The 12,066-nt window shown below is 38.3% G+C and overlaps 1 protein-coding gene across 1 annotated transcript in view; it reads right to left on the bottom strand.

Moving 5' to 3' along the window:
* Positions 1-444: 444 nt before the first annotated feature.
* Positions 445-12,066, bottom strand: part of cdk17 (cyclin dependent kinase 17) — a 52,825-nt gene continuing 41,203 nt past the window's right edge. Inside the window, exons 6-17 of the mRNA XM_065255323.2 lie at positions 11,271-11,327; positions 10,435-10,549; positions 10,220-10,314; positions 10,036-10,098; positions 9,635-9,758; positions 7,366-7,486; positions 7,116-7,213; positions 4,221-4,326; positions 3,558-3,600; positions 3,232-3,322; positions 3,046-3,123; positions 445-2,243 (exon numbers count right to left, since the gene is read on the bottom strand). Coding sequence (XP_065111395.2) covers positions 2,206-2,243; positions 3,046-3,123; positions 3,232-3,322; positions 3,558-3,600; positions 4,221-4,326; positions 7,116-7,213; positions 7,366-7,486; positions 9,635-9,758; positions 10,036-10,098; positions 10,220-10,314; positions 10,435-10,549; positions 11,271-11,327 — 1,029 coding nt within the window. The 3' untranslated portion in view covers positions 445-2,205. The remainder of the gene's footprint in view (positions 2,244-3,045; positions 3,124-3,231; positions 3,323-3,557; positions 3,601-4,220; positions 4,327-7,115; positions 7,214-7,365; positions 7,487-9,634; positions 9,759-10,035; positions 10,099-10,219; positions 10,315-10,434; positions 10,550-11,270; positions 11,328-12,066) is intronic.

Here is a 12,066-nt window from a genome sequence, read left to right as displayed (position 1 = left end):
GCCACTGGTGAAAAATTATTTGAATTCTGACTTTTTTTCTCAGAATTCTGACTTTAATCTCAGAATTCTGACTTTAATCTCAGAATTCTGAGAATAAAGTCAGAATTCTGAGAATAAAGTCAGAATTCTGAGAATAAAGTCAAAATTCTGAGAAAAAAGTCAGAATTCAAATTGGGGCCAGTGGCCCTAATCCTCTTCCGTAAATTCAGGTTTATATGTTCTGTTGGTTTATTTTATCCCAACATTTATCTAGTGTTAAAAAACGGAAACAGGAAGTCCTTCTGGACCAGTGTTGTTTACATCTTTTGAAATGGTCTATTAGTTTGGAGCGGTTGTCATCCGGGAATAACAAACCTGCAAATGTCACGACTGGCCAATCCGAATCAAGCATTGCAACGAGCCGTGTAATAAAAAAATATAATACACAAAAAAAGACATACTATATTCTCTGTATGAAACAGACCATGTTTACTTCACTGAATAAGAGAAATAAATATCTGCAGTACAAAGAGTTAAACGGTCAATTCAGCTGACAGCCGTGATCGAGAGCGTCAGTGTTTCACGGAGGCGGAGCATACAGACATCAAGCAATCCATGCGTCGCGTACACACACGCATGCACGCACACACACACACACACACACACTCGCGCATGTATCTCCAGAAACAATCAACTCTAATATTACAATATTAATAAACATCTGTCAGTTCATAAAGAAAAAAAAACAACAGTCTGAATCTAAAACCTGTTCATCTTCTGCGTTATTCATGTTTACAAATGCTGGGGAAAAGAAACATTGGTCCAAAAATGTTCATTTTTTGTTGCTTTTCCTTTTTTCAATCAACACAATGCATTTTCTCTTCTGCATAAAATCAAGCACAAATGTGGGACAGTCAGACTCCAACATGCCACATATAGAGACCATTATTCACAGAAGGGTCAATATGTAACAATAGAAAATTCTCTTAATACTGTTAATGAAACTAGCTCATCTTCACAGCCAGCACTAGCACGAAGCAATGTGGCTCTGTACAGTTAATGATCTCCATATATTCACACACATACACTCTCTCTCTTATACAAGCATTACATACACATACGCTCAAAAGCTACAGAGGAGCTCCATTAATAGGACATTAAAAGTCATTTGTGTAACGGGATGTGATGATGCCTTTAAAAAAACAAAAACAAAGATCTGGCATTAGAGGACTTCACTTCACACATAAAGTTATCACTTTAGGATTCAAAAACAAAAAGAGGGAGGTGGTCCGGTTTCTGGCGGATTGGTGAGGTCACATGGTTCCCGCTGGTCCAGTGTTTGATCCCTCTTCTTTTTTTTTGCGTTGCTCCATCACACCAACTGGATGAGTTGTGGGATCCCATATTCAGTACTCATCACGCTAACAGTAGTCTCCGGAGCTTTGGATTGATCGCTGGATGAGCAGGCCCACATTTGAAGAAACCTCCCACATTGGAGCGAGGCAACGGAGGAAGACTGGCTTTCATTTTTTAAAGTATGTTAAAACTGATATCTGGAATGAATGTTCATGTTTTGTGTACGAGTGTTGAGTCTCTTGCCACTCGATCGAAGTGAAAACTCCTCACCGTGCCAGGGAAAACAAAAACAAATTGAAAACACACTCGTGTAGTCATTTCATCTCTGTAAAATGAACACAACGACAAACAGACAGACAGCTGCGATATCAACATTTCAACGAATTATAATAATCTCTTTAAAAATAAAAACCGTATCGACATCGGATTGACGTGTCCGTGGCAACCAGATTCGGGGTCGCCCAAGAGTGAGGAAGTTACGAAGAGACAGTAGTCAATTAGCAGCAAATCAACTCCCCCATCAATAAATATATACACACTCGCACACATTCACACACCCTAACCGTCACCCAAAAAAGGGGAGGGCATCCGGACGAGGGGCGTTGGGGCGTTCTGGCTCAAGGCTGCATGCTGGAGGTGGGACACCAGGGGAGACAGACAGTGGGTTCGACCGATCTCCTTTTACCACGCACGCATGCATGCATGTGAACACCAAACACCCACTCTCAGACAGCGAGGGAGGCTAGTCAGTTAGTCTGTACAACACAGTCACAGAATAAGAGCCATCAGCCTAATCCGTCAAGTGTGTGTATATGTGTGTGCTTGGGTGAGGTGTGTTCACAAGGGGGAAAGGGTGTGAGGGAACGCAGTTTAAAACAGCATGCTCTGTCTTCTGTTTTTGCTGTTGCCTGTGAGCAGACACAAAGAGAAAGAAGAAAGAAAAGAGATGGTAAGCAGAAATACAAAACAGAGTTTTAAGTGCACAAAAATGACATTTCTTCAAAAAGAGAAACATAATTCTTCATCTGAACTATTAGACAACGCAAATTCCTAAAAATGAGTAAATATGCCCAAAATTGCAACTTCCATGTAAAGGGAGCTTATATCAGTTAAAGGTGCAGTGTGTGGATTTTAGCAGCATCTAGTGGTGAGACTGTGAATTGCAACCAATGGCTTAGTCCACAGAGAAAGCTTATATCAGTTAAAGGTGCAGTGTGTGGATTTTAGCAGCATCTAGTGGTAAGGTTGCGAATTGCAACCACCCGTTCAGTCCACAGCTCACCACAGGACAAACATCATCTGAGAAACTAAGTGAAGCAACACACTCTGTAGAGCAGTTCTGTAGAAACATGTTGGTCCAAAATGGGTCTTCCATTTAGGGGGACCCGCGGTGTACGTAGACAAAAATGGCTCATTCTATGGTCATATAAACAAAACAGTTCATTTTGTAAGGTCTTTATTAATCACTGAAAACATAATTATGTATCTTATATTGCATTTCTGTCAATAGATCCTCCTAAAATGTACACACTGCACCTTTGAATAAAGCTTAAGGGATTAGTATTAGCCCGTAGATGGTATCTGCAGCAAAAATCCTGATCGGAGCATCACTATTGACCAACACTGGTTGCTAAATAAGTAATTATCTAAATAAATATGCAGACCTTTTGTAGAACCATAAATAATGAACTATACAAGTCACAAACCAACCTGTCTCTGGGTACGAGGAGTTCCTGTAACCGGGGTCCCTCTGAAGCTGCACCTCCTTCAGTGTAAATATGGATATATCTGCCGAATCACAGCACAACGTAAAAATAAGGCTTTATACAGTATGAGAATGCAGATTTTTTTAAATGAGTACCAGATCTGTATGTATGTGTATGGTGAAGGACTTACTCTCTGGCAATGTGTGCACACGCATGCCCAGACTCTTGAAGTAGGATTGTTTCATTGATTCATCAGCAGAGATCCTCTTCTTGGACTCATACTAGGGAAAAAACATTCAAATTAAATCTGTCAGATCCAAATGAGCCGACGAGCTACATCTACATTTGTGTATCTGGCAGTCACTTTCATCCAAAGCAACTTAAAGTGAATTCAATGTATACATTTTTTCAGTATGGATGTGCCTTTGGAATCGAACCCATGATGCTTTACCAACTGAGCTATAGGAATGAATGTCACATTGTGCATTTTATGTAAAAGTGAGAACTTATTCTTACCCTTAGAAAGGACAACAACAACTCTATTCCTTCAGTATCCAACCTTTGTAAAAGAAAGAGGAAAAGAGAGATGTGACCATTAGCAGGTTGACAAATTTGACTGGCATTCGCAGGACAGGAAGAAAACTGTCTCAGATATTCCACAGGATATCCTGCCATGCTGGCACGCTAGAGTTTCTAACATACACCACAACCTAACACAAATTTTCCACATATACACACACACACACACACACACACACACACACACACACACACACACACACACACACACACACACTGGTATGAGTATGAGGTCATGGTCATTTGCTCTGTGTAACAAGACAAACACACAGAGGTAAAAACAAACTCACCAAGCAAACAAACGTATTACAAATAAATGACCCAGTCTGTATAAACCATTTTTTCATCACTATAATTTACCTAAAAACATCTTACATAATGAAAATAACATTTTGTACAAATATAACTTTGATATCTTTAATGTTAACTGAGGCCATGTCAAAGTCTGAAATCAATGATTAAAAATAAACTCTGATGCTTCTAATCTCAAAATAAGATTATAAAACTTAACAGTAATAATCCTGGATTTAACAGACAGGGTCACATACATGTATGCTATATAAAAGAGCGATGTATCGCTCACAAACACACTGCAGGTACCTGGGTGCGTGATTAATGAAGGGTTGAGGCTTGTATTTGGGAAAGTTGTAGGATTTGAATTCTTCGATGGATGAGATCCCGGGCCAGTTATCCTCTGTTGGTGTACCTGTTCCAGACAAAGCCAAAACATTCATCAAAATACTTTTTAATTTCCCTTTAGACGCTTTCATTTTAGTAAAGCTGCAAGACTTTTTCTGAATGATCTATAATGCTTAGGAAAACCAATAATGCTGGACTCCATAACTGTTCCCAAAAGAGAGCAAGTAATTTTCGACACCTTTACCTGGATTGCTTATGTAACGTTTAAACATTTCATCAATATTTTTATGTTCGTTAAAATGTCAGAGACATGACGTGTCAATTAAGTAGATGAGTGAAGTTTATTCAACCTCACCTACCCTGGAGTATAATATCATCAGTACCCTGCTAATGATTTAGTACCAATGCATAGTATTACCATACAATACATCACTATCTCTTTTTACAGCTATAGTTCTCTTTGGTAAAGAAATGAGCACATCATGTTGTTTTAAATTACATAAAGAAATAGATTTTGCATTATTCATACAAATCCATTGTATGTCAGTGGTTCTCAAACTGGGTGGCACGAGATGGTGCTGGGGGGCAAGTTCTGTGTAACTAAACCTCTCAAAAATAAGGCGATTTATAGTCGTGCGTAGGTCCTACGGCGTAGGCTATCCGTAGCCTGTGCGTAGCTCTGCGTAGCCTGACGCGCACCTCACAAAATTTCTAACAGCGCGTCGGCTCTACGCGGACCGTAAGCGCTGTGATTGGTCCACAAAAACCCCTCCCGTCAGGTAAAAAAACTGCGTCATAGGTATTTCCGTTTGAGACGGTGAAAACAAAGATGAGCCAAGTTGAGGAGTGATTTAACTCAAACTGAAACATAAGTCGCTGTTTATTTACTTCCATCACTGCTGGTCTTCTCAAATTATACACAACAAGTTGCTATTTCGTTTGTGGTTGGCAGTAATCACGCGTGTAACCACAGTAGCAGCAGAAGTCGTCAGAGAAGAAGAAGCTAAGCAAGTTAACCCACAAACGAAGAAGAAATAGCAACTTGTTGTGTATAATTTGAGAAGACCAGCAATGATGGAAGTAAATAAACAGCGACTTATGTTGCAGTTTGAGTTAAATCACTCTTCAACTTGGCTCATCTTTGTTTTCACCGTCTCAACCGGAAATACCTATGACGCAGTTTTTTTACCTGACGGGAGGGGTTCTGGTGGACCAATCACAGAGCTTGCGGTCCGCGTAGAGCCGACGCGCTGTTAGGAATTTTGTGAGGTGCGCGTCAGGCTACGCAGAGCTACGCACAGGCTACGGATAGCACCTACGCACGACTATAAATCGCCCTTTAGGCTACTGACCAACAGCACTACATTATATTATTAAAAATGTTTTGTTTAATTAAGTTTGTGCACCCTCATAATGCGATTATACCGGTAATGATATTTTGGCAATATTGTGATTTTACTTTGCCTCATGTAGCACAATACTGAAATAAAAAGAATGCGATTAAGCTCATAATCGCAAATAATAGTATTAAAGGGGCACTCCAATTTGTTTGAAAAAAATGCTAATTTTCCAGCTCCACTAGAGCAAAAAAATTGGAGTTTTATCATTTTGGAATCCATTCAGCCGATCTCTGGGTCTGGTGGTACCACTTTTAGCATGGCTTAGCATAATTCATTGAATCTGATTAGACCATTAGCATCAAGCTCAAAAATAACCAAGTTTCGATTTCCTATTTTAAACTTGACTCTTCTGTAGTTACATCGTGTACTAAGACTGGCAGAAAATTAAAATCTGCGATTTTCAAGGCAGATATGGCTAGGACCTATACTCTCATTCTGGCGTAATAATCAAGGACTTTGCTGCTGCAACATGGCTGCAAAACTAGACATTAGGACATTTTCCCTGAACTCGCTGTCAGCAGTCTGCCTTCATCCAGAAACAGCTCAAATAACACAAAAGCAGTGAATAAAATCGGTATAGGCACTGTCATAATATTTCTTCATTACGGCAACAAATAACGAAATATGTCCATAAGAACGTGTTGTCATGTAACGCAAGTAAATTAAAACAATGCACAGTCTATGCGAGTTCATAATTTGTGCTCTGTATTGGGCTATGCGTGAATAATAAAAAATAATAAAAACTGCATGTAAACAGGAGTGAAGAGGTTAAAGCTCCAGTCATGTAAACACCTTACTACTCTGAATATTGGAAATAATCGCATTATTGGTGTACATGTAAATGTAGTCATTGTTTTATGTCTTGAATTTTCTTTGGAGGGGGCGCAAAGGGATGCACCCTACACAAGGAGGGGTGCATGCCAAAAAGATTGAAAACCATGGTTATGTGTAATTACACTTAAACGACTTACAAGTCTGTGCAAAATCACAGCAATATATTTAAACGTTTTTTAATGCAGATGTTTCTTGATAAGACATTTCGGTCGCACTTTAAATTAGGTGTACATAAATAACTATTCTGTACTCTAACAACAATGTTAAGTGTAATATGAAGTGTCTTCGACATTTCCTAAATCTAGGAAGAGCAGTGAAACAATCAGGTGAGCGTCAGCCACACCGGATTTCAGATGACCTGTGGTAACCTAACACGTGATCTTGCAGTTTTCAATCAAAACTTCTGCGTGTGATGGCTGCTGTTGATATTTAAAGCAGGTGATAACCACATCAGACTCTGAACAGTGCGAGACGTCCAGTATGAGAAAAAAACGTGTAAGTGTTATGGGTGTCGTAATGTCTGGAATTGAGGTGTGCGTTTCGTCACAGTCTCTGAATTGAATCCTAAAGCTACAAAGAGCGGACGTCGCATGAGTTTGTCTGTATGTGTGTGCACGCTTACCCAGTAATCTGAAGATAAGATGCAGCTCGTCTTCAACCGTAGATCCTGGGAACAGCGGCCGACCTGCAGCCATTTCATAAAATATACATCCAACACCCCTGGGAGAAAGAGAGAGGGAGGTTAAATAAGACATATTATCTGTGGAGGAACAGGACAGGGTTAAATCTTTAAGATGATGAATGTTAATAGTCAATCATAAATCTTAATGAGCACTGCTGCATAGCTACACACAGACACACACATTACTCACCACATATCGATTTGTGTGGAGTACTCTGAAGACCCCAGGAGTACATCGGGAGGTCTGTACCATAAGGTTACCACCTCATTAGAGTACGTCTTTGTAGGGACAGACTTGGCTCGTGCCAGACCTACAAACATAGACATGACAATGTACATCAAACAAACAATATTTGTTTATCCAACTAATGATATGTATAAATTCATATATGTGAACCTTTTGGAATTTCATGGTTTTCTGAATAAATTTGTCAAAAAATGTGATCTGATCTTTATCGAAGTCAAGGATATTGACAAACATAATGGGATGGTTTCTTGAAAAGGGATTAGCTTAAACCAGGACTAGGCCATAGTTTAATTGGGAAATATAGCTAGTTTTAACATACATGCCTTGTTAAAAACATTACTTGTGTTAATTTTAAGGCAAAACAAAGATAGAAAAAGTAAGTGAACCCTTAGAATGAATAACTGGTTGACCGGCAGCAAACCTCAACCAGGAGCTTCCTGTAGCTGTGGATCAGACCTGCACATCATTAAGGGCCCATTATTTCTGACAGAACTGCTTAAATTCTTTGGACATCTCATGTGTATGGCCCTCTTCAAGTCAATCCATAGATTTTGTTTTTTTGAAGCCATTCTGTTGTGGACTTGCTCTGGTGTTTTGGGTCGATGTCCAGACATTCTCAAATTATCCTGAAGAATTGTCTGATATACTTTGGAATTCATCTTTCTTTCAATGATTGCAAGCAGGCCAGGCCCTGATGCAGCAAAGCAGGCCCAAATCATGATGTTTCCTCCACCATAGTTTACAGTAGTTGGGATGATGTTTTCATGATGATATGCCATTCCCTTTCTATGCCAGATGTAGCGCTGTGTGTTTCTTCCAAATAGTTCAATCTTAGTTTCATCAGTCTACAAAACATTTTGCCAATAGCGCTGTGGATGTCATTGTGGTCTTTTGCAAACTTCAGGCATGCAGCAATCTTCTTTTTATTAAGCAGTGGCTTCCTTCGTGGTGTCCTGCCGTGAATACCCTGCTTGTTCAGTGTTTTACGTATTGTAGACTCATGAACAGAGATGTTAGCAAAGTCCAATGACACCTTCAAATCTTTGGCTGTCATCCGGGGTTGTTTCTTTACCTCATTGATGAGTCTTCGTTGTGCTCTTAGTGTCATTTGACTGGGCGCCCACTTTTTGGTAGAGTAGCAGCAGTCCCGAAGCGTCTGAATTTATAGATTGTTTGCTGTAGACTGGTGAATTTCTAAAGTCTTTGAAGTAATTTTATAACCCTTTCCAGATTTATGTAAAGCAACAATTCTTGATCGTAGCTCCTCTGAAAGCTCTTTTTGGCGGGGCACGGCTCACATAAGCGTGTTCTTCTTCACATACTTTTTCCACAAGCACTACAAGTTTTTTTTGGTTGTTCTCAATAAAGACATGAAAGATCAACATTTTTGTGTAGTTATTTTTTGACACGTTATGTTTGTTAATACACTTGACTTATATGGAGATTAGATCACATTATGACAAATTTATTTAGAAAACTATAAAATTCCAAAAGGTGTACATACTTTTTCTTGCCACTGTAAATTCAGATCCTGGTTACATTCTTGATGTTAATGATCAGCTAACTGAATATCTTTTTTCAAAAAGCAATATAAAAAGAAAGGTACAGAAAGGGACCAAAATAAACCAACATAAAGTTGAATTAAACCAGAATTGATGCATGCACAGCTGTGTGCATAGATCACTACCTAGGACAGCAACGATTATATCATATTTATTAAATCAATTAAATATCATGTTATTTGCCTTAATGTTTGCTTGTTGAAAAAATGTCTATATTGTTTTTATTAGATTAATATCTATTTATGAGGACAATAAAATTAGCAATATTTTCATATGTTCTACCCCATAAACGGCATATGTAATATTTTCTGTGGTTTAATTTCTTCATCTTTCATGTAAAACTACTTTAATTCAACGCAACGTTGTAAAAAAGCGCTATTTAAATGAATTTTACTTGACTTGACTTAAACCGTAGACATTACAGGAAAACTTTACCATGAAATGCCACCATTCAGGCAATCACAATCAAGTATTATAAATGGCTCAGTATAAAAGGTACTCGGGTAGGGGAGTAGGGTTCTCCAAAATATGTTCACTTGAATTTTGGCTTATACATTTTAGTCACACGTGAAAGGCACGGTTTAAAATTTAAACATAAAGCAAGAAGGATTTTTTGGACAATTTCTTACATAATATTGTGCTAAACATACCAAAATCAGCCAGTTTGAGTTCTCCTCTTTCATTGATGAGCAGGTTCTGTGGTTTCAGATCCCTGTGCAAAACCTTGCGTCTGTGGCAGTATGCCAGGCCTCGCAAGATCTGGAACAGGAAAATCTGGAACCAGACATGATCTACAGGTTAGAAAACCATGTGCTTGCAACACACCGACAAAGAAACAGTTTATGCAATGTTACACCGGTTTTGTGTGAAATAAACTGAAACAAAGTACTGTACTTTGTTTTTTTCAACCCAGCATTGAATCAAAAAGGGATGAGCCTTAAGATGTGAAAGTGAAAATATAAAAATGCAACTTTGCAATAAAAACTCTTTGAACAAACCCAGAAAATGTTTATATGTGACCCAACAAAACAACAAAATATACTGCATGTACCTTAACATTGTGCATGCTCATGATGTTCCCGCAATCGTCCATGTACTGCTTCAGATCTTTATCCTGCAGGAAGTCATGGAAAAATAATAATAAAAGCAAAGCAATGCAATGCAATGAGCACAAGATTGCACAGATCTGTTAACTCGCTGGTAGCAAGTAGAGGGTCATGGGAAGGTTTACTCACCAGGTACTCAAAGACGAGGGTAAGGGATTTGTCCGTGTGGACGATGTCGTGAAGTGTGACGATGTTGGCATGCTTTAAATCCTTCAGTAATGAGACTAAGTGAGAGAAACCAAGAAAATTACTCATGTGCAACTGCAAACTGAAGGCTGGCTGGCTAACTGGTCCAACATCAACATTAGCATCATGGAATTGAAAACTCAAGACAAATTCCTCACCCTCTCTGATAGCCGTGCATGGAGCGCCTTCCTCGTGCTCCAATCGGATTTCTTTTAGAGCCACCAGGTTGTCCGTCAGTTTGCTTCGCCCCTTGAACACAGTGGCGTATGTCCCCTGTAATACAATTACAGCAAAAATTAGAGACTGATGTATGATCATAAGTGGGTTTACACTTAAAAAAAAAAAAAATAGTCTTGTTTTCGGTAAAAACATCTAACATTCTTAAATTAAGATGCATTTTTTGATGAGCAAAATGACCTAAGAAAATCAGTCTAGTTTTTTGAACATAAAATTTAAGTGAATTTGTTCTTAAAACAAGCAAAAAAATCTGCCAATGGGGTGAGAAAAAAAATCTTGAACTTCAATTGTATATATATTGTTATACTTATTTTCTTAGGCCATTTTGCTCATCAAGAAAATGCATTAAAGAATTTGTAGATATTTGTTCTGAAAACAATTCAAAAATACTAAATAAGAAAGTAATTTTTTTGCAGTGTATGCACTTTTATGGCACAGATTTAAATGTGGTTTAAAAGTGCATCAGGTTATAAAAACATCTTGCACCATAATGTGAAGATAAGGTTTTTTACAAATCTGATCAAAACGTATTATCACATGAAGCATATTAATAACCTTTAAAAGCTATTCATTCATAAGTGATGCAGATGGCTGCAAAAAGTTTTTTTTTTACAGTTGGATCAGTAACTGAAAACATTTCCTTCTGCATGACGCAGCATCCACGCAGACGTCTGCATTAAGCCCACGTTTAAAAAAAATACGTAGTGCAACTTTAAAATCACAATTTGTTACTGTTCATGCAAAACATTAATTTTACCTCTCCCAGTTTGTCCAGTTTGATGTAGGTCTCCAGTTTCCCAAACCCGATTTCAGACTGGAGAGAGAGAGAGAAAGAGAGAGAGAGATAGCGAAATTGCTTTATTAATGAGATGTGGTTAACGCTGTACATGAATGTGTTCAACAGACCTTATCAGTGAGAAACACGTGTTTAAAGTTTAGCTCACTGTCACCGATATCTGCAGCCAAAATCATTTCCCAGACAAAACCATTAATCATGCACACACATCAAAACATGCACACACACAATACAGACTCACATGTACACCAGGGGGCGCAAGAACTTTAACATACAAAGACACTCATCTTTTATACACATTTACTTAGCAATCCGAAAAAGTGTTATTTAATAGACCAGTGGTTTCCAACCTGGGATCCCATATGCTTCGAGGAATAAAAATGCATACAATGTTCCACTAATAATTTAATATAAAAGTTTTTTTATAAAGTGCTTACAATGCAAAGATAAAATTAGTTCAAATATCTTCTTAGATAAAACAATTTTTCTATTATTTAAAAATAAAAAATGGGGAGGTGTTAGATTGTCTTACATGTATGTAAACTTTTTACACCTTAGATAAAAACTGTAGTACGACATAACTCACTTCTGGTGACAAATTTGTATAGGTATGTATACACACACAGACACACACAAATGAGGGCTGGAAACAGTACGACAAAGACAAATGGCAATGTAGAACAATGAATGCCAAGAAAGGCCGGTCCTTAAAGCAGAGGGCTTTTCACATGCAACCCCCCGTGCATACAACCTACAG

This window comes from Paramisgurnus dabryanus, chromosome 1, assembly GCF_030506205.2.
Source record: "Paramisgurnus dabryanus chromosome 1, PD_genome_1.1, whole genome shotgun sequence".
Taxonomy (NCBI): domain Eukaryota; kingdom Metazoa; phylum Chordata; class Actinopteri; order Cypriniformes; family Cobitidae; genus Paramisgurnus; species Paramisgurnus dabryanus.
Note: the sequence above shows the minus strand (reverse complement) of the source record. Positions and strands in the feature narration are given on the sequence as shown.